This window comes from Leptosomus discolor, chromosome Z (assembly GCF_034619465.1).
Source record: "Leptosomus discolor isolate bLepDis1 chromosome Z, bLepDis1.hap2, whole genome shotgun sequence".
NCBI lineage: Eukaryota > Metazoa > Chordata > Aves > Leptosomiformes > Leptosomidae > Leptosomus > Leptosomus discolor.
Window position 1 is genome coordinate 66,018,827 of NC_141419.1, and position 23,504 is coordinate 66,042,330.

The window sequence follows — 23,504 nt, forward strand, 5'->3', positions numbered from 1 at the left end:
TCAAGCGTGGGCAGCCACTGAAATCAGTGGAATTTCGTACAAAGTTATCAACCTGGAATATAATTCACAATGAGTACCAGTGTGTAACAGTCCTCGTCTACTTTGCCACTTCTTAATCTTACAGTGCAAAATTCAGTATTGACAGTTATCCTTACCTGCTACGAAGTACACCCCTGCTCCTTGTTCACCCAAACAAACTTTCAGTCCATTCCAAGTGCTGGGCAAATCATTTATCAAAATGACAGTAACAAAGCACCTAGTTCTAAAAGCTCAAATGTTTACTTTTAAGTGATGATGAAGAAAAAAATGTTAGCACTCAAGAGGTCTTCAGAATCCAAAATCTTTACATCCTTTGTAGAAACTCCAGTGCTTTTCCATTACAGGGCATGGTAGAAACTCCTCTTTACATACCATTACTATCTCACGGAACTGAAGAAACTGTGTCAGACTTTCCACTGAGTTGAACTGGACAGAAGAGCCTGTTGAAAATGAATGCGAATGATCACAGAGTGCACATTACAGCAATGGAAAGCAAATGCTGGCACTAACATCTAAAGAGGTGTTAACAGTTTGTAACAACCACGTAAGGCTGTCTGATCCCTAGGACTCTGTAATATGTCCTAGGAATCCTGTAGTGTAAGACCCCGTCCATCCTACCATTATCTTTCACTTGCACACAGACTTCAGTAAGACAAGGGCCGTACTACACTCTGTGGTGCTTAGGGTGAGAAGTCAACCCTGCTGGCCCTTTCCAGTTAGGTAACATGAACATGCAGTTGTCCTTCAGCATTGCTTGAATTTCACATATTATATCCACAAAGGGTTAAGTTCAGTGTATTTCCCCCAAATTAAGGAATCCTTCTCACAGGGAATGCCCCTCCTACAGTCCTGAAAGGACTACATAAAAAGAAAGGTGTCCACCTGTATACAAGAAATCGCAGGACTGACAACAGGTATTCACAGTATTAAAATATCTGCTGTACCGAAGCAACTATTGCAATGCATAAACTTAAGGCACTTGAATCAGCGCAAGAGAACTTAGAATACGCACTGTTAAAATCAGCAACAAAGTATCACCAGTAAAGATCCAGAAGTAAGAAATGTTACAAGACATTTTCTCCATAACAGCACAGACTCCAAAAGGCACTTGGAACTGTAGTTTTCAGAGCCATTTGCTTTCGTTCATCTTTCATCCACACTTTGTACCTTCAGTACCCTTACACAAAATACCACAGCTGCTGAGCTGCCACAACCAGCCCAACACAGTGAGAAACTGCCAGTGAGGGCAGAACTGCCATATATAGCAGATGTTATCGAGAGAGGGAGGGCTATCATAAAAGTAGGGATGGACTCTGTTTTTTTTTTTTACAAAAAAAAAAACAAAACAAAACAACAACAAAAACCAGTGTTTGGACATCATTCAAGTGTCTCGAGAAGCAAAATAGGATAGGCATTTCAGGATGATTAGATCAGTCAAGATAAATCTTTGTCAAAATGCAGAGAAAAAATGCTTGAAGTGACACCAGTTGGTCATTTAGCTTGTATTGATTTCTGGGCTGCCAAGTGCCATCCCAAGAGTTTGTGTTACCACAGTTCTCCAGTTGTGTCACCTACACTGATTCCAACATGCAGAATATATTCACGGAACCGACAACATCGATAACTCCCAATGCTAAAACAATTGGTGTATCTTGTAGATATTAGACCTTTTAATTCTGTGTCTTGGTGAGGATTTCCCTGTCATTTCCTGATTTCCAGGAGCTCACCACCCAAAGTACTGAAGTGGCAAATTGCTATTAGAAACAAGAGGTCCATGTTCAGAAACACAAATACAGAGTCTTGTGTGTGCGGATGTATGTTGTTCTACAGCCACGACATCCACAGCAAAACTTCCGACTCCAGCGAGAACAGGATTGCATTCGGTGTCTTACACCCTCAGTGCATCTTCAGAATACCACAGCACAGTGCGTAATGGAACAAAAAGCACGGTCTGATGTCTAGGGTATATTTAAGTATCTTGGGCCACGACAAAGGTGGGCAAGCTGAACCTAAGTCCCACCGAGAAGTTCCACACAATGCTCCTCACGCAGTCTTTTATCGCTTATGAAGCGCTGGTCAGTCACACCAGAATTCAACTTACACACTCACCTAGAAGTGATGTTTCGAAAGACATAAACAGGAATGCTTGGATGGGAAGTCACAAAAGAGTTTTAAGGACACCTTCAGGTAAAAATAATTTTAAAAGTAAGTCTGGGAACTTTTTTATAAAATAAACTTGCAGAAACTGAGCTGAAACATTAATACTGGGTCTGCACTGACATGGCAGGCATGACTTCAACCTGGTTTGATTTGTTGAAATAAGCTTTTTGTACTGAAATGTCCACATTTCCTATGTAAGTACAGGAAAATTTCTTGGCAAAGTCTGAAGTTCATTTAACATCCCATTTTAAGAGATCATAGTTGGAGAAAAAACATTCCTTTCTTACTTTGGAAATGCTCCTCTCAGCACTCTCACTGCAATATTCTACCTTATTTTAAAACAATTCTCAACTCAAATTTGAAAGTGTAATAAAGATAGGAATAAATAAATCTATTGAAATAACTTTTTTTCCAGCAGTTGACAGCTTTCTTTGTTGATTCCTTTGGGTCAAATTAATGTTTTATGTATTGGATTAAGATTTTTCAGATTAAATATCAGCATTCAGTAATTTAGATAACAGCCAACAGTTAGCAAAAGCACAGTGATTTATACATCCCAAAGCTGTCCTCCTCAGTTCTGACATCAGTGTTTGATACTAAAGTTCCCATATCCATAGACAACGATTTTTTTCCCCAGTAGGGATGGATCAGTATTTGATTAATTAGTCCCTGTGTTTCTTCCTCCATATTCTGTCCTTCCCGTTTCAATTTTTCTTTCTCAAATATTTTTCCCTTTTCTCTCTTCCTTTGCTTATTATTATTTTTAATCTTTTAATACCCATTTTGATGTTTCCTTTCTCCCTTTTTCTGTCTGTTAACTGTCATCCCCTTACAAAAGACCAGCAGCTTACAGGCGGTAAGCAGTGGAGAAAGGCTACCACACTGCTATCCAAAACTCATCTTAGTGCCTTGGCTGCAGAAGAAAGCTTATTCAGGTAAGACGCACACAGGCAGACTCTTTCTCTGCTTTCCTACCCTGCTGTTCTCTTAGGTGCTCTCAGTTTTCTGTCATCTTCATGAACTACAAGATAAAGCACCATTCAGTATCAATATCAGAATGAGTTTTCTTTCCATAAATCTGGGGAAAACACACTTCATCTCTTGGTACTTTTTCCATCCTGCTTGCTTTTCTGTCTCTGTTGGCATCTATTTTAGCCTTATAGTTTTGAAACCATTCTAAATGTGTTTCAACTCATGTTTCCGTTTTGTTACAGCTTTACAAGACTTTGTCTTTGTGGCTGCTAAGAACCTGAAAATTCTGTTTAAGGAGAATTCCCATTAGTGGTGCAACTATAGTTCTGGTCAGACCAGAATGTCCAGTTGCATAAAGGTTAGTTACCAAGGATTGCTACTTCTGTGCACAGTCACCATTCTGTGATCATTAAATAGCCCCTGAAAGATCAGTTTTAAAAAATGTCTATCCCACCAGTATCCTCCTCGTTTTTACCAAGCAAGGAAGTGCAGTAACTATCCAGAGATTCAGTTAAGAATTTTATAACTATTTTACTTGTGTAAATTATTTGTACAGGGAATTGAAATGCTCTTGCAGTTTAAGCAACATATTTGAGTCAATTTACAGGTATCAGTAAACCCAGTTTCAACACTTCTGTAAAACAAGTAAAGATTACTGATACATCTGGGAAAGACAAACCGATCTGCAGTATCTGTGGCAACGTCAAAGGAGATGTTATTCTTCTGACTCGAATGGATTTGTTTCACTGCAGCTAGTCTAGACGTGGGCTACAGATGTGTAAGCACAGAGAAGATCTAAGAACAACACACTTCAAGGTGAGAGCATTTGATCTAGAGTGCCACAAGGGACTATTTAGAACAAAAATCTGTGTTAAGAGCTTTCAAGTTTCTTGGGCCTTATCCACACTCCTCTCAAGAAATTAAGAGAAGACCAGTCACAATCCAGGAGTCCCAATAGGCATTTTCTGTTCAGCTCGAGTAAGGCCTTGGAAATGACAGCATTCTTGCATCCTCTGACTCTTTAAAAGGCTGCTATTGAATTGAGACACATGAATTCTGCCCATGCTAGTGGTAATTTTGAAAATAACTTTTCTTTCAGCTGATCAAGACCTGGTATCTTAGAAAAAGAGATGTCTGCAGACAGATCGGCATTGTAAGACTAGATCTTACTCTGATGAAATGTAAGGCTTTCCTGGTGATTTATTTTAATTTTTTTTCACCTCAAAATGCCTTTGCTTTTCTCCAGGTCTCTCCACAGCTCTTGATTCACTTCACGTGATAGAGATCTTAATTCTTTTTTCCTTCTGTGAATGCTGGAGTCCAATGTCTCTGCCTTGACAAACCAGTCAGTAAGGAGTGATCTTTTTCAAACAGACATACCATGCCAGTCAGACACCTGAATTTAAGGTGTCCATCTCCTAACAGATATAGGACAACAGGGATTTTTGCTAATTGCTTTGTGATCCTCTGTGTCTACCCCATCCCAACTGTGAAAGTAGTTTTCCCCAAGAATTAATTTATCGAGTAATCCTAAATTATGCATGCTGCCTTTTTTGCATTGGTAGTGAAAAAAAAAAATCAAAGGTTATTTATAACCTCTTATGAAATAAATAAATCATTTCAGTTTGGAAGCTACCTAATGGACAATAATGACCACATACTTCATAGCACAGCTGTAACAGTGCCAGAAGGACTTAGAGCACCTTCTGATAGTCCCTTAGCCTACAGTTCTTCCCTTCACATATCAGACATGACTCACCATGGATGATCTGTAGGTTCAGTTCATCATTTGCCTGTAACTAGAATTTGTATAGCAACAATGTGGAACTTAATTCATACTTTCACAATTCATTATTCTGTTGCTTCTAGACAAAACACTAGATTTGAGAAAGTAACATTTCTTCCTGCACTCAATAAAGAATAGTACTCCTCAGAAGTTCATTCCTTCTTTTTGTCCTCCAGTGAGATTGGCAAAAGCAATATCATAAAGCAGAAAAAATGACTAGGTATCTAGAATTATTCTTCTTTGAAAGTATTTCATAACAGTGGCCTTTCTTCTTACACTCTGTATCTGCATGGAAAAAGGACTTGCAGGTATGATTAAACATCAAGAATTCATGCCTTTTATTCTAAAGCATCAGCTTCAAGGTTTATGCTGATATCTCATTAATTATTTTATGTTTCATGTGGCAAAAAGTATTGTTCCCACAACACAGACCTGAGATGTTATACTTTTTCAAGAGAGAGAGTTAATAGTAAATCTTTCTGTTTCTACATGTCTGAAAAATGTACATTATTAATAATACTTTATAGCTTTCTTGCAAGCACTGCCTAGATAAGTGATACAAATACAATATATTATTCCTCATTAAAACTTTTGCCTACATCATAATCTTATACAGTAACTATTTTTTCACTTCTCCTAGATATGTGTGGATATATGCGTGTTAGCCAGTAACAAATACTTTATATAATATTAAACATTCTGAATTATTATTCTTCAGGGTCCTTAGACTGGCATATTAAGATATTGTAAGGTTTTTATTTAGCAATGTGGGGAACTAAAAACCTCCAATCTATTGCAGAAATCTGTCAATGTTACAATAAACAGGGAAACGAGAACAATTTACATCTCAGTGGCTCTTACCTTCTTTAGTATAGCTGTAACACGATTTTTTCTTCAAAAGTTGAGAGAGATAAGATTGACATACACACAAATACCAATTTGGAAATGTATACAGCCTCCCATAAAAGAATCTACATTCAAGATTGAATGTACAAAGAAATGAAATATAATAAAATAAGTACTTCTAAAATAAAACATAAAGGCTGATTCCATTTTTCTCCCACAAATATTTTTATACAGCTGTCCACATGGCCTTTCAATTTCTCAATAAAGTCAATCACTCTATTTAAATATCAAATTACCGAGCTGGAGTTTATTCTTTATTAAAAAGCACTAAGATTGCTTTAAAGTGGTTCATAGAAGACTATTTCCTGGTATGACTAGCAGGGTGCAGGCTCCCACCATATACTTCTTTATTTTTAAACTTATTATTCTGGGTTATTATTCTATACTTGATTATATAATGATTCAGTTGTACACATATTTGGAAGGAAAATAGATGGTTCTGTAAAATTATTTCTAACCATTTTAGAAAACCTGAATTTAATGTGCCAGGACAGTGGACAAGAAGCAGTTCCAGGGCCAACCTTGGATAATTAAAAACAGAACACTTTAAAATTCTTGCAGTCTATAGCACAGCGAGATGCAGACTGGAAGGAACAGAAGACAAAGTATAAATCAATTTTCAGCTCAGGTCAAAAAATCTATGTGATAGAAAAACCAATAGCTCATGTTTTTCACGCACTGGCAAAATCTACAGGAGCTGTGAGTCACTTGGTGGGTTTTAGGTACAGTCTCAAAACAACTCCTAGAGCCTGCTCACCATTGTCATGTGGTGACTTAAAGACTGAATTCTTTTGTTTAGAAGCTTTGTACCAACTTTCTTAAAAGTCACTCCTTAAAAGAAGTAAGATAGAAGTGTGATACAATCTGAATGCCCACCAAGGTAAGATCATCAGGTAGTCTCCTAAAGGCTTTCATTTGACATTACCAGAGTGCAGCGTCAAAAAAGTCTGTCTTCTCTGTTTCAAGCAAAGCAGTAGCTGAAGTCACTGCCTCTTGAAGCCTGCTGTTTGTCACACTGCCTTTCATTTATTACTTTCATAAATAAGGTAAGAAAAGATAGATGTGTTCTAGGAAGATTATCTACAATGGTTCTGCTTGTCTTAGTCTTTCTCTCAGTTTCCATGGGACCACCAAAGCAGATGACAATGTTATAGTGCAGCTGATGAATTAAGAAGATGGGCCAGTTATAAAAGGATTTCTTTTACAACTTGTTTCACCAAGTAAAAAGGCGAGAAAGCCAGTGTTTAAAGCTCTTGACTAGGAGTCAGTTTACTTTCTTTTTAGCCAGCATTCTTAAGGAAACAAGGTCTCTGTACACAACAAAAAGAGGCAATGGGTTACAAGTTTTAACAAGCCAGATTCCAACTAGATATATGGGGAAAAAAACTCACCATGAGCATGGTTAAGCACATGAATATGTTGTATAGACTCATTGTGGAATGTCCATCCTTGAACATACTCAGAATTTGACTGGACAAGGCACTGAGCAACCTTAGCTAACTTGGAAGCTAGTCCTACCTTGAACAGGAGGTTGGATTAAAGACCAGAGGCCTCACCTAACCTACATTACTCTATGGTTCTGTGCAATTACACTGTCACCAAGTTACTTTTGAAGTCATTTGCCAGTTTCAGAAAAACCTGACTGACAGATAAGAAATACAGACATTAAATTCTTAGAATTGGCTTCCATGGCACACAGTCTTTAAGAGCTGCTCCTTTTTTTTTTTCCTTTTTGACCTCCTAAAAAGTGAATTTTGTTTGGTTCTTGCTGGGCACATAGCTCAGCTCTGACTCAGTCATGCGACATTCTACTTTCTACCTTGTTGATAGTCAAGTAAGAGCAGGCAGACGATTTTGGAAAGGAAGAGCATGCAGATGAAGGAAGCCTACACTTCAGTCATGATATGCAAAGTTACTGGAAAATACAGCTTTGTAAATTCTGCTGACAGAACTATGTTGCACTTCTTTGTGACATAAGTACCTAAAGCAAATGGAAAATTACTGGAAAAGTACTGGAAAATACTTCTAAATATTTTGTCTGCAAGCCATAAAGAAGAGAAAACAGTGTAATAGCTGCACCTTGAGGTACCTCTGAGATGGAAAAAGATTACAGATGGAAGCATTTGTCTACAATCTCAATTTGCTCCCAAAGTACAAAATACAAAGAATATATAGTTCATCTCCCTGTCTTAATGCCACATAAATGGGGACATTGTGTGTTTGATGAACATTCTTCCATAGATAACAAGGAAAACACACATATTAGATGCTAGGGATTTGTTTTTGCGGGGTTTTTGGTTTTGGTTGGGTTTTTTTTTGTGGTTTGTTTGTGTTTGTTTTGGGTTTTTTTAAACACTTCCAAGTGCTTCTCTTCCATACTATTATCACCATTACTGATGGTGATGATAAGCCACTACTTCAGTAACACCCAGTCCAAAAAATTCAGATATACTGAACTAAGGTCCTTTAAGTCATGCCATTTTGTTAAAAAAATAAATAAAATTAAACTTGGGGTTTTCAGTTTACATCTTGACTTTTCAATCACTAAATGACATTCATCATCTTTTTCAGCTTTCCTCTAAAAACATGAAGGTAAGAACAGTAGAGTTTCCCAGCGAAAGTAGTTTCTGACATCATTGTTTGAGTCTAAGCAGAATCTGAGGCTCTGAACTGAAGTACTACACAGCACAAAATACATTGTAAGCTTTCAAGAATGGGTAACATTTCTTTGCATTATAGTTACATGGAGCTTTAAACATATTGCAGGAACAATGCACTACAATGGGGTAAACTTCTTGTTTGGCCTAATACCAAAGTACTATCTTCAACCCACTCAAAGACACATACAAGATCCCTCTTCTGAGGAGTGCACAATTTAAAGTCTTATGGAAAATTCTTGTAAATACACACATGCAGTGTTTACTAGTTGCCCAATTTCACATCTGTCTAGGAGGCACTGAAATACTTAACAGCTTGGTTTCATTCTACTGGAACAATTAATTTGGATTTAAATATTCTCCTGCCAAGTCAGCAGCTTAAGCATCACGACTTTGTACTGGTGCACAAGACAAAAAGAAAAGTTTGCCTAGCAAGAAAACTGAAATTAATTACTCTTCTATCATTTTCCAGGACTAGCAAAGCTCACAAAATAAACTAGTTAAAAGCTAGTTTATACAGCTGAGCTTTACATTCAGAATTTATTTAGCATGAAGTAAAGCAGCAATGGCACTGTGTATCTGACCAGTTCTTTGGAAACAAATGTAGAGGGCAAACAAATACAGCAAATCCATTTATGGGCTTTTCATGGTACTTCCAAAGCTTCACTGAACAGACTCAATGAAATACTCACCCTGAGACACTTGATTTTAAAGGAATTTCTTTCTGAAGTAGCAGTTTGCTTTTCATAGTTTGCTTTCAAAAACATTTTTGGTCAGACTATGAAACCTGAAAAGCTTCTCCTCAGAACTGTATACAAAGCCGTTTGGCTCTATAAGCTAGAGATGTGGAAGCTGGGCTGCTGGTTAAATTTTTCAAAGGTTACACTGCATGTTAAGCAGTTTCCTCCTTCAATTAACAGGGTAATTGAACAAAAATGTATATATGGAACAACATTTATGTAAATTTTCAACTTATTAATTTTTATTGTATTACGAATCTTTAATTTTTCATAATCCTCACTGTCTGTTAGCAGTTACCTTTGCTACAAAACAAGTCTACGCTCTTGCTATAACAGTTTCCACATAGGATTGAGCTCTCAGGTAACAGGGTGAACAAGGACCATACACACTACATGACCATTATCATGGTAAGCAGAACTATAACCAGTAACCATATTGGAGAAAACATGAATGTGGCTGTTCATGTGTTCAGGAGAGAAACATAAGTCTTATGAGCCATAATGTGTGTAACTTCCCAATTTATACCAAAGGACAGTTCAGCCTGAGTTTTTTAATACATAAATGTGAATACAATCTACCATGGAATCTATTTTTTGTAACTGTAAAGATCACTTCCCTCTAAATATTCTGCCCTGGCATTTAAGATATTAAGTCTTTTGACTTCTACTTAAAAAAAAAAAAAAAAAAAAAAAAAAAGAGGAAGTAGGATAACAAAGCATTTTCTGCACAGGATTCTCAGCTCCAGGCTTTACTTCATCCATTGCACTGTAGCTGCAGGGCCTGTATATAGACTTGCAGAAGCATAAAGAATTGCTTTATAATGTGGATACACTTTCAGTTTACAATGACTAACACTGATTAGGTACTTCACCTCTGATTTGCTTCTGCCTCCCACAGCAGATCTGACTCAGCACTATTACCCACTTCAGTGCAAAGCGTTACCTGACACTGGGCTCACTGGGGGTTTGTGCTGACCACTTGGACTTTGCACTATTGTCAATCAGGGTCATCCCTCTGCGGTGTAATCAAAGGTGGTAGAGGCAAAAATACTAGGCCAAAGTGCAGGAAGCACTGTTCAAATTGTATGAATATTACAGATAGGGTTTCATGTCCAATCAACATAAAAACGTAATAGTGAAAACACAAAGTTACAAGCTCAGCCAACTCCACAAAGATCAGAGCATCTTCAGGAACATTTCCACTTTTCCCTTAAAATTAGATTACATGAGATTATTCAGCAATGCTTTTGTATCATATTTCTCCACCTCAATCCAGAAGACATTTGTCTATGCTATTATTTTGTGGACACATTTAACTGAGTACGTAAAATGATACAAAGCTATTCTTTTAACTACATCAAAATATCAAAATGTTTCCAATTTGGACACAGGATAGTCGAACACACTGAGCTCTGAAAAACTTCATTATTGGGTCATTTACATCAATCCAACCCATCAGCAGAGTCATCATTTTTCCCCATCACTCTTTCCCTCTCCCACACAAATCCATTCCATGCCACCTACTTCCTTTTTCCTTTTGTATCTCTTGTATAGCCCTTGCACCCACCATCAGGTTTTTTAGGCAGGTAAAAAAAATCTTACTCTTAAATTCCCTGGTAGCAGTTGCTTCTCTTTCAGCACATAGCAATGTTTTCACAGCTTCTGTTTGTGGCAAGGACGGGGGGTTTGGCTGCATTTTGCTCAGGTCAAAGCTCCCAAGAGGCTGAGCAACGGAGACAGTACCAGGACACTGACGGTGCTTGTTGTGGTTGCTGGGGTCCCTCATGATAAAGTTATTTCCTGAGAGCATAAAGATCAAGACAACTTTGTTCTAAGGACAAACAGAATCATTTAACACTGGTGGTTTAATGAACAGAGCAGTTACACTTTTTATTTTTCTTAAAGATAAATGCTGAAATTTTCACTTAGCCTTACACCACTTAACACATCTAAGGGCAGACGTTCCTCTGCTCCTTTACCAGCCCAGCTGTAGCTGCTGTAAAATGACTGAGGCATTCTCTTTTTTTAAAATATATGTCTTCCTTGGCAATATTACACTAGATGCCACACAAATTTAACTTGAAAAGTAGCCTATTAAGTATGTGTGCTTCACTGCTTGTCTCAAGGAAAACAAAAACATATGACATCATATATAATCACAGCAAAACTACTCTCATTTTCATTTGCTTTCATGCAACTTTATTGAGCTCAGCTGCTCACTTCATGCTAGATACCCAAAGTAACACTAACATAAACCTTTTGAAACAGCTCCCATGGTTCAGCCATGAAGAACTCATCTGGATTCCCTTGAAAACACACTTTATTCCACACAACTTTGGGGTCTTTTATGAACTAAAGGCAAACAAAAGTTGTTCTAATCTTTCCAGGCAGCTAATGGTTATTAAAGGCAGAAATAACTGTGCCAGAGCACAAGACTTGCACTCATCATGCCATTTTCCAAAGACCATCTTCCTGAAACAGGAATCTGCAAAATGAATGTACACACCACGCTTACTGTAACAACTGGATATGCTTTTATTTTAAGCCACTTTGCTGGAATTTCAGTGTGAAATATCTAACACCAACATCTGCTCTGCAACTCACATCTGCTCTTCAGCTAATATCTGCTTCTGAATCCTTGTTATTCTTGGTCATTTTTAGCAAACATTATGTCATCATTACATGTATCAGAAAGCTCACAAGAATAAATTCCAAGCCATATAATCAACTGTTTCTTTTGCTTTCCTACATACAGATAGCCAAAAAGTACTGTTTATTTTCTTAATGTTTAGCTCTTACTCAGACTTGAATACAGTAATTCCTGCTTTCTGCTAGCACGGCCCTATAAGAGACTAAAGCACAAACTCAAAGAAAGGACATAAAGTGAAATTTAGTTAGGATTTAGATGACAAATTCCAAAACTACCATCTTTAAAGCTTCTGTCAAATACCTCCATTGGTCTGGGACTGCTTTACTTCACGTGCTCTTCCATTTTTTTTGCATTAACATTCTTCAGGTACCTAAAACTTTGAGGCTATACAAACCCTGAAGCATGTTAATCTCAACAAAGCTGAAAAGCTGCTGGCAGCCACAGAACAGCAACTCCTTCACCTGTCTTGCCTAGGGATCTGGATTTGGTAGAGGTTCTTAGGACATGCTTCCTAAACTGGCCTCTACACAAAGTTCAGTCGTAGCTGCTCCTTTCCGTTAAAAGATGGCTAGATCCAGCCACTGCCTGTACCATTTTTCCTCCCACTTCCCTATTCTCTTCATACAGTAGTAGCTCAATGAACACTGAGCTAAGATATAGGAAGCTGGAAGGAGTGTGGAGGAGAGGTATTTGAAATAATGGCATTGTCCTCCAAAAATGCTTAAATTATCAGGCCTCAGTCTTCTTTTTTAATGATGCTCTGGGATACACAGCAAAAAATTCAATTCATTAATACAGCAAGAAAAAAAAGAAGGTTGAGTCTTTACAAAAGCAGGATAAACTTCCACTATAAAATACACACAGGCTGTAAGTATATTAGAAAGATAAAAGAGTGCCTGGGAACATCCCCAGGCAAGCAGCACAGAACAGCTCACATCACATCCGAAAGCAAACTTTCCTATGCTTTCGAGCAGGCTGTCTGCAGGCAAAGTGCCCACTGGGAACAGTCCTTGCAACCAGCCAGCTCCTGAACCGGGCCTGGAAATTATTTGGGAGCTGTCCAGTGCCCACAACTCTTCTCACAACAGTGCAGGTTAATCCTTTTCTGGAACAATTTAAGGTACTGTTTAATTTCCTGCTATATGTCTGGCCATATAGTATCTGAAAAGGAACTGAAACCGAGAACACTTTGGCTTTCCCACCCTCAATTTCTCACCCAGGGCTAATGGTTAGGCTTTACCATGATCTTAAATTACACATGACAATAAAACTTTAAACACTCTTTCCCAGCTTACCCTGGGCTATTTGTGAAAAACAGTGGATAAAAACAACTTACTGTCTTTAGGCTGATTTTTGTTTGTTGAGAGTATTTTCTGAATAAATGGATTTCTCTATTATAGAAGTAACAATGTTTATCAAAAATTTTCCATAAGAGGAATAATTCGCTAGAACTAGTGAAATATTCAAAAGCCTATTAAAAAGTTAGGAGACAATCCATTTTTAAGTCACTTACACCTGGTATAAACTTAAGTTACTGAAGCAGGGTGATGTAAACTCATCATCTGGATGCTCTTAGCCTGAAGCAAATACCAGTAGAACGTGGTAGCCTGAATATCAGATTAGTTATTTTAAATTATTATCTTTTCATTTACTTTCAGTATGTTAAGAACAGGCCAAACCTGGTATCCCAGTTCGCATGAGGTGCAGCATCTCATCAAATTAACAGAACCGATCACAAAACCCCAAAAGCTTTTTGGACTCCAAGTGCAACTGGCTGTCAAAGGGACTTGGGTTTCCCTGGGAACCCATTACTTATCAAAATTAGGCTGAATTTCTTAAGTCTACTGGGTAGTTCTGAAAAAATTGTTCTATGTTGCATTTTGTCACATCAATGCACTCTGTTTCTAATGACTGTTTATCGTTAGAGAATAAAACATCCCCCTAGTTATTACTGTTGCTTGGGCAACAATCCCAGCATGGAATTTCTAACAACACAAATTATTTAATGTGATTTTAAGCTGTACGTGAGATTTAAAGTTATGCTAGTGTATCTGAGTTTCCAACAGAATAAAAAAGTATTAAATTAGCTTATTAAAAACTTCACTATGTATTAAATATTGTTAATGTAAAATCTTACATCAGTATTTTTTACATAGTAAACAAGTCATTAGTAATTATTCTCTTCACACAATCAATTTATATAAGAAACACACTTCTTTAGAGATCACGTGTAAGTTCTGGCACTAATCATTTTTCAGGCCCAAGATCTGTGATAAGCATGTAGCCCGGAAGAAAGTCAGAAAGCAATAGAGGAATTTTTTAATTTAAGCTCTTCAGAAATCTCTTTCTGCTGCTTTCACTCATAATTAATATTAGATTTGAAGTGGTACATACCCGAAGGCTCTCTTTCTTGTGATGGTAATTCCAGGTCACTAGAAACTGACTCTTCTTCAACAAGCAATTTTGACAACTGTGTCCCAAGGTATGTAACCTGTACAAACAAATTTAAATGGATAACTGGTCATTTTAATTAGTGTTTTTTTCTGATAGGTGTAAAAATTTCACTTTTCTTATAAAACTGAGTTTATGCACTTAACAGTCTAATCGTCTGTCAAGATCAAGCAGAATTTATGGTAATTTGAATTCTAAATGAAAAAAAGCATAATACAATCCATCTGAAAGGCCCTCTAAACTCTGCCAGCATTTTTGCAACATTTGTCCCTGACACTTCAATAAGCTTGCTCCTTTCCATTGTAACTATCTTTCAGCTCTTTCTGTTAGTCTCTTAATCATCTTTAAAACTACTATTTCAAAGCACTGTTAGCTTACAGAGTAGGCATTCCACATTCTCTCAACAGTTGTGACTAGTTCATCACTGTACAGCTACAGCTATGTAGCTCTTTCTTTGCTGCTTCTTCATTAAGAGTAAGAAGACTTTTTACAGTTTAGGCTTGTACCATCTTTTGCTTTAAGAACAGTAAGGAGATCCGGATTAGTGAAATTTGTTATTGCCATTTATTGTTGCTATTTTGGGGAGTAAAATCAGGCCTACCTTATTCCACACATACTTCCATGACACAGAAATATCACTTCCTAGTAGGTCTTTAACCCACTCAACTGGATTCTGTAGTATTTGTCTCTTACTAGTTCTGATCTTGCCATTGTTTAAGAGTGTGGCTTTATGACTAAATTCCTAAAAAAGAAAAATTAAGAAACAATTTTCAACTCATAAATTAACAAATCTGAATTAACATGCTTAAAACATTAAAAAATGCTAAAGAACAATACAGCTGAAAAGTTGCAGCTAATTCTGTCTTTCAGATTCAATGCCACCTTCATAAGCTGTGGTATGTAAAATAAGAGGATTTATTCCACCAGAGTAAGCTGGTTTGGCCACACAGACACCACTGTCAGAGGACAAATCTCCCTATGGGTGTTTATTGGAACTGTATTTGCATCTTAGTTCCTCTTAGACCAATAATAAGGCTGTGAACAAATTAATTTGCAACAGTGAATCCAGGAAGTCACAGGAGGCAAGTCTGTGCAACAAGACACTGTTACTCAAGTGCAATCTGCCTTACACGTGTGGAACAAATGCATGTCACAGTGAAACTCCAGCAATGATTCAAAGACGAAACGTATTTGCATAGAAACTTCACTTATGTCAAGGGACATCACTTACATGTTTTAGCAGGAATCTGACAGCCTTATTTTATGCAAAATTAAGCATAAAAAAAAATATTTTTACTGCCTCTTTGTTAATGCTAATACGGCCCAGTTCTGCAAACACATGCACCTCCAGAAGCATGGCTTTTAGTTGTTTATAGTTCAGTACATTATGATTTTGTTATATGGGTCTCAGGCTAACACAGCTAAACAATGCAAAAATTAGTTGATAAACTATGTTAGAACTCAGTAAAGTTGCTTAGGACACATAAGGTTAAAAAAAACTACAGCAAAGTTGATCCACCAGCAAATATTAAACCATCTCCTACCACACCCACTGGCTTGGGGTGTCTATAAGAATCTAAATTAAGATGTTTAACCCAAATATTTTGATGAACACTCAATCCAGTTCATGGTTTCATACCTTAGGTCTACAGCATTCAAAAACTGCATTCTGCCTGCCCAAAGCTAACCTTAAGTAAGGACTATGTACAAGCTGTATGTTGTTATTAAGTACATCTCTATAATGAAAAGGAAAGAGACTTTATTATCATCTCCTCTTTGCAACACAAGGGACACTGGCTTCTAAACTTCAGTCTCTATAGCACTATCTTCCAAGACATAAATGAGTGTCACTTTCATTCTAGTAAAAATCACGGACTTCTCTACATCAACATTTCAATACAGGGTTGTAATTCCTTAAGGTCCACATGCATCAAACTGGTATCACAGGTAACAGTCTTGAGAAATGACAGTAAGCATACTGAATTCTTCATCCTTCCATTTAGTCATCTTGAGGTTCAGAGGAATATTACACATCCTTTAAAGAACAGAAGCATGTGTACATATCTATGACATGGCCCAACATAGAGCCTTGTGACTTACTCACACTGCCTTATGTTATAAAACACAAGACGCCATGAAATGGCCGCTCTCAGCAGAAAGGCCTTCCTTAGCAGATTATAGATACGGAAAAAAGAATCTTTTCTACATTAACTACACCTGGTGAGTTGGCTGAAAAGAACCTTTCATGTTTTAATCAATATGTTGCCCTGGAATTAACCAGATCGCAGCTGGGAACTCAGTCAATAATTCCATCATTTGCTCAATACCAGTCCCCTGGCAGCTGCCTTGCAAATCTGCTCTGTATTTGGAGGCACCAGGACATGCTTTTGTATTAAAAGGTTTATTTTTCTTCTTTTCTTTTTTTTTTTTTTCCCAAATACGGTTTACACTAGGATGTCAACTATAGAACCAGCTGGCATGTAAGCAACTAATTTTGCATATATCCATGTCTATCACAGCACTATGAAATATTTGCTATCACATTTCTTTACTTGAGGGACTTGATAGTTGCTTCCAAGGATCACACTAACTCACAGAATCCTTAACGTTCCCTCTTCTTCCAATATGAAAATCAGGTACTACACAACGTAGGCCAACCGACAATTCCACTCTGGTTCTACCAATAGGAAACGTTAACAAACTGATAATGCAATGTGAAGCACAAATTTTACATATGCAACATTCTGGGTGTTAAAATAATGGGCTGACAGTAGACATCACCCATAGCATTTTCCTTTAAAACTCATAAAAGTCTATTTGTAACCAATGAGTAAAAATTTTCAACACCAAGCGCAGAAAACGCAGACTAAACCATGAGAACCGCTGTTTCCCCATTTTAGTTGTTTTTTTTTTCATTATATGCTAATACTAACATTATTATATCTCTAACAATTACCTGCAGTTTGAATTCTAAAACGTTTTCTCCTGGCTTAATCCTTCCCAATTCAAGTAGATCTATCAATTGACGCTTTTTCCTATTTCTTCTTCCATACCTTCTTTGGTTTTGTTCACATTCCTCATAGCTCTGGGAAGACTTCTCACTGAGGTTTACTGGATAATCTGCATTTGAGGTAAGATTTGTAAGCACCGAATTGGCGCTAAATGAGTTCTCGCTATTTTGAAAGATCATTTGCTGCAGAGGGAAGTTCTTTGTAGATGTTGACAAAACTACTTGCTGCTGCTGCTGCTGGAAAGCTTCTTTCTTATTTACATATCTGTGTAGATCTTCATCTGTAATAACCTGCTGGCAGTCACTGCCTGGCTGATGAACATTGTTATTGACAGCAGTGCTTCGGAGTTCTACAATATTTAATACGTTGGTCACTGAAGTGGGATTTAAACACTTGTTTCCTTGTTCCACAATTGCTACACAATCAACGCCTTTTTGCTGTGAGCACTTCGTTTTAGCAGTGGAAACAGCAGGTTCTGAAGGCAGTTCTACAGCGTTTGTCAGCTTTGACCTGCTGTCAAAGGGATAGCCTCTTACTCTGTTTTCAGATGCCAAAGCATGACCAGAAGCCTCTTTGCTTCTAATTGCTTCTTTATTCACTCCTGCGTCATCCAAGCAGATGTGTGGATGTTGGCTGCATTCCCGAGCTGAAAATCTGTTTTCTAAAGAGAGATGTGCTTCTACTCTGTTTCCATTAGGCATGCTGGCACCAAGCCCCATACTAAATGTAACTACCTCAGGACACGTGATTTCATCATCAGTTAAACTTTGTCTTTTATCATTTTCACAGGAAATAAGTAAGTTTGAGATATGCTTCTCTGAATACGATGCACTGCACACTTGCTTTGTTTTTCTGTAATTTTGTATTTTCCGGACTAATTCTTCCTGGTTTTGGGCAACAGTCAACAGACTTTTTTGCCTAGAAGCAAGGTTAACTAATTGTTTCCTCAGTGCTCCTTTTTTAAAAGATTCCACTGAAGCCCTATAGAAAAAAAAAAAAAAAAAATGACACCAGAGCTACTGTAATCACAAAATAAGAGCAGTTTAATAGCCATAACCCACTAAGAACAGGAACATGTTTCAAAGCACTGCCAACACCTAAAATTTGAACAATCTTTTTATCACGTATAAAGTTTATAGTTCAAATCCCAGGCTTATGTACAACAAACTGTAGAATCCTGTCTAGAAGTAGGATGCAAAGCATCAAAACTTCAGTGATAGCCTTGTCCTCCTATACTACCCTTAATCCATAGAATTGAAACTGGGTCTGTATTGTCAATGGCTGCTCTTTTATCACCACAAATCACAATAGTTCATTGAATTTGAATTGCAGCTCTAATTTGGAGCCTTTTAAAATTAGCTCATGATGAGCTACTGAAGGATGATACTATTAGAAATTTTTTGTGGCTGTACACAACAAAACATTTTGTGAAGCCACAAATGTAATAATACCACACGACCATTAAGAAAAGAGGACAGAGCAGTTTAGGATGTTGTGTGTTAGTATGGGACTGTCTCCCCTTTCATCAGACCCTGCTCCCTGAGAGACCACTTCCCTGGGGGACTTTATCTCCTTTCTGCTGGAAGGGTATTCTTTGTTTTGCCCATTTTGGCACAAGAGCCACCAGACCAGCATAATACCCTTTTCCCCTAATTCCCCTTTGTGGGACAATGGATTGCACCACCACTCTGGCACCACACTGGGAAGTCCACAATGTGTGGGAAAAGGAATAGAAGCATGGTTTGCTTTTAACTCCACCCACAGCAGAGGTGCCACGCAAGTAACACCATCCCAGTCTCAGAAGAGAGAGACTGTTGAGGGGATCAGGAAAGAGGTACAGCAAGACTAGTTGGTGCAGAACAAGGACAGCTAAACCACAGTGTGACAGTATTGCTGCCTGTACTGTGACATCCCTTTCTATCACGTTTTTAGAATCCATGATACAATCAACATCAGCATATAGTCGATCACTTATATGAGTAAGCCTTGACAACTACAAACTCCTACACAGGCCAGTGAGGCTCCACACACTTTTCTAGCAGTGTTTCTTCAGGGAAGTTCTGTTGCTTTGTTGCTATACAGGTACAAAAGAAGCTGCAACTGAAGAGGCAAAGACTGCTTGACTAAAATGACAAAGGCAAAGTAACTTACAGCCACTAACAAATATGATGCTTTTTTTGCACATTTTTCTTAGGTGAGAGATACATCTTAGTATCTTCAAAGGAACAGAGAGAAATGGAAAAGTGTTAGTACTATCTCTTCCTGGGCCAACTAAGTGAACAACAGAGAGATGGAAAATGTAGTAGTTCTGTCTCCTGACCTTTTGTACATTTATGCATTGTGTGACAAAACTTATATGCTAATTAGTTAAAAATAAAATGTTCACCATATAAATAATAAAAAGGAAATTTAATGTAATTTAGCGTGTATCTCATTACTGTTGATCGATAGCTGTTGTATTAGCTGTAGGGTATCTGAAATACCCAGAAATATTTATCACTTCACTCTGGAATCCAGTTTCACTCTCAATATTAGAAGGCAGGTAAGTTTCTGTAGATATTAATTTTACTGTTCTTGTTTCTTAACTCAGTCACTATTTTGTTCACAAGGATGATCTGGAACCCTAACTCCTCTTCACATAAAACACTCTTTTATTTTTTTTTTATTCTTTCTATAATCTATATCTCTCATATTTTATAGCTGGCAAAATGGTCTGTGACAGAAATGTTTCAGTTTCTTTGCTCAATTGGCCTATATGTTTTGCCATGGAACTACCTGAAAGCTGTACACTGTTGCTTTTACATGACCAAATGAATAATGCTTGCACAAAACGATATGTAGACATCCTCATCAGATGGCCTAGAAGAATCCATTGAACATGATGCTACATAGTTAGCTGAGCACTCACCATATGACCTTAGAAGAAAGTAATAAGAGTCCTTGTGACATCTAGCAGCAGGAAGCTGACAATTCACAGACCACATGCTCACACTGAGTTGAGCACTCCCGGCTCACATTTGAGGTGTTCTCACAAAAAAGGAACGTCTGCAAGCATGCTTCATGCCATTGCTCTGAATGGTTCTTGTGGGCTGTTTGTTGAACACTCCCAATGTAGGGGTGCTAAAGAAACAAAACCAGAGGCAGAGACACTGAAAGTAGTGCCTGAGTTGCCACTGCTTTCCTCCAAGATGCTGCAAAAGTAATCTAATTGCTTGGTACCTCCATCTCCTAATTTCTGCTTACATATTTTTCCACACCTTTTGTATGTTTACAACCTGATTTCACTGCTCCCTATGTGCACAGTAACTGATCGGTATGTGTTAGCTAAACCCTGAAATTATTTCTTGATGTAAATCCTTACTGGAGGTAACTGCACCCAATATGGATTATGCTTCCACAAAATCTGAATGAAAACCACACAGTTTTATTTTCACACTACTAACCTTCTAACAACCTCTATCATTACTGCTACAAAGAATAGCTCCCTATAAATACAATCACTGTATTCTACTTACCTGTATTTTTTAGCAAGGGTATCCCTTTCTGTTTTCTGTTTTGCAAGCATTTCATTCAACGTATTCTGCATCTGAGACAGTCTTTGGATATACACATCTGTCCAATATTTTGATACAATCAAAATGATGATGGCAATAAGCAGTAGAAAATAATTATAGTAATAACATTTTTAATGTAGCAAATACACAGCCAAAGTAAGAAAATATTGTTACAGCAGTGTCTTATACTGTCATGCATACTGATAGCTGTTTGCAATTAGAGTACTTCAAATAAAATTCGTCATAGAAAGAATTAAATATAAGTTTAACTTAAAAGGAAGTCGCCCAAGTAGTGGAAAATTTTGAAGTGTAAGTGCCTTGTCTAGGAAATTACTATGAGAACAGGACAGATTAAAGAACTGTCCATTGGATGATAAGCGCTAAAACTTTTGAAGCTCTTTGTGTTGCAAGGAGCTACACAACATGACAATTATATATGAGGCTACCTGCAGAAGTTACACAATCTTACAAAGCTGGCTAAAATCATTATGTTTGAAGTCTTATAAAACAGTTTAATGAGGCTAGACTGTTCAAAGTTACACATAATGGTAAAAACATATGTATCATAGCTTATAAAATAAAATAAATTGTAAGTTGTCCTTTTTTGTTACATTTCTCTAAAGTAAGAAAAGCAATTATAAATTCTTCTTTATATGCCCTGTTTCTTAGCCATATAAGGGAGAGCTCAGAAGACCAGCAGATACCACTGGGATAATACGCCAAACATGCAATCTAATTCCTAAAATACTAAAACAGGAAATAGGAGCTTTCCATAATCATGAAAAATGGGAAAGTAACAGGATTAAAAATGGTATTTACAAAATGTTTCCCCAAACATGTTCCATAGGATCTACCAGTATTTACTTATTTATTAAAACAGAAAAATACGAAAATACTGCTCTTATCAAGGCAGCTTAATAGGTAATTTGAATCTATTATTTACAGTAGGCTGTATTGCATGCAAATACCTTGAGGATTTTATTCTACATTATAAGCTTGTCAATGTACTTCCACATTTTTGTTCAGTCTTGTGCCTTTTCACAAGTAATAACTATGATTTAGTTTAAAAGGTGCTAGATTACTAACGCTTTTGTCAATAGTGGTAACAGATCACCATGTTCATTTCTCTCACACTCCTAAACACGAAAAGTTTGATAGTTTTATTTTGCTCATTTATGAAATTGCACCAATCTCTGTCTATAGGCTTCTGCCCATTGTATCATCTACCTGTTTGTTCAACATTTTTCAAGAAAACATTGATTTTAATTAACAGTTCATACATCATAAATTTGTGTTGGAAGCTATAAATCTACATATTTCACATGTATTTTTAAAGGGATAAATTGACTATTTTAAATATAATTTGAAAGCTCCACCCTATATTCAGGAAAATGAATTTTAAAAAATCCTCTCCATCAGGAAGCAAAACTTTCACAGGCATGAGCTGCTCCAGAGTAAACAGCCCTGCCTAGATGGCAAGGGCAGCTAGGGAAAGACTTTGGTCAAAGGCATTCCTGCAGCAAGCTTTGCCACTTGAAAAGTCACGGCACACTCACAATAGACTCAAACTGCTACACAGCACCAGCATCATGATCTCCTAGGAAGTGAGTGTCATTTAGCAGGCTCTTGAGATTAATCTGAACTGAGATTTGACAGCCTAAGACAAATTACACCTCTGGGCACCAGCATTACTGAAACTGCCCATCATCCACAGTGTCTGCCTTAAAGATTTCTCTTTTTTCCCTAATAAATGATTTTAGGCTCCTGAAAGTCCAGCTGCACTAGAACGAAAATGCTGCATCTGTTACTTTACCTGTTACTTTACATATAGACATAGCTGTTCTTGATCATGGACAGGCTCATGTACTTGTAACTGAATAATGTGACCAACAGTTTGCATTCTTATCTAATGATCCCTTTTTATATGATTAGGTTGACTTGAAACACATGCCTCCAAGCAGTATGCTTCCATCTTTTGTCATCACATTCATTCCTGTGTAAACTGGAAGTACTTCAGGAAGTGTACTTACCTGGGAGCTGTTATTAAAATCTTATTCTCTGAAGCTGTATTTTCCAGAGGAGATATTCAAATATATTACGTACAACACTTTTAAAAACAATTATATTACCAAAGATATTTAAAAAAAAATAGTGAAACAACTTTGATTTATGTCTACCTGCATCTTTGGAAGTTCTCAATTCAAATAGCAACAGTTCTTTTTGCTTATTTTCTGCATCTTGTATAGCAGCCACAGACTCCTGTTGACAAACACAGAAAGAAGTAGAGCCAAGTGCACCATACAAAACACAGGCCACGGTGCATGGCCTGCAGGATAAGTATGGGTGGACTCAAGTCATTCCAGGCATCGAATTACTGTGTAAAGGCAACAGGGGCACTGGTAAGATCGATATACATGGTGCCTAAAGGTATGCTCTGCAAGAGGCTGTCACAGCCTGGTTTTGCCCAGGCACTCAAACTATGCTCAGAGTCCCACCTCTGAGTGTACTGCAGAGATTCAACAGTGAATTTCACCATAACAGCATCACATAGACAATGTAGACAAAGCCTACAGATACC

At 37.3% G+C, this 23,504-nt stretch overlaps 1 protein-coding gene across 1 annotated transcript in view; it reads right to left on the reverse strand.

Moving 5' to 3' along the window:
• Window positions 1–327: 327 nt before the first annotated feature.
• Window positions 328–23,504, reverse strand: part of ANKRD31 (ankyrin repeat domain 31) — a 71,338-nt gene continuing 48,161 nt past the window's right edge. The window contains exons 20-25 of the mRNA XM_086480116.1: window positions 23,104–23,185; window positions 20,888–20,984; window positions 17,318–18,353; window positions 14,963–15,103; window positions 14,305–14,401; window positions 328–479 (exon numbers count right to left, since the gene is read on the reverse strand). Coding sequence (XP_086336242.1) covers window positions 328–479; window positions 14,305–14,401; window positions 14,963–15,103; window positions 17,318–18,353; window positions 20,888–20,984; window positions 23,104–23,185 — 1,605 coding nt within the window. The remainder of the gene's footprint in view (window positions 480–14,304; window positions 14,402–14,962; window positions 15,104–17,317; window positions 18,354–20,887; window positions 20,985–23,103; window positions 23,186–23,504) is intronic.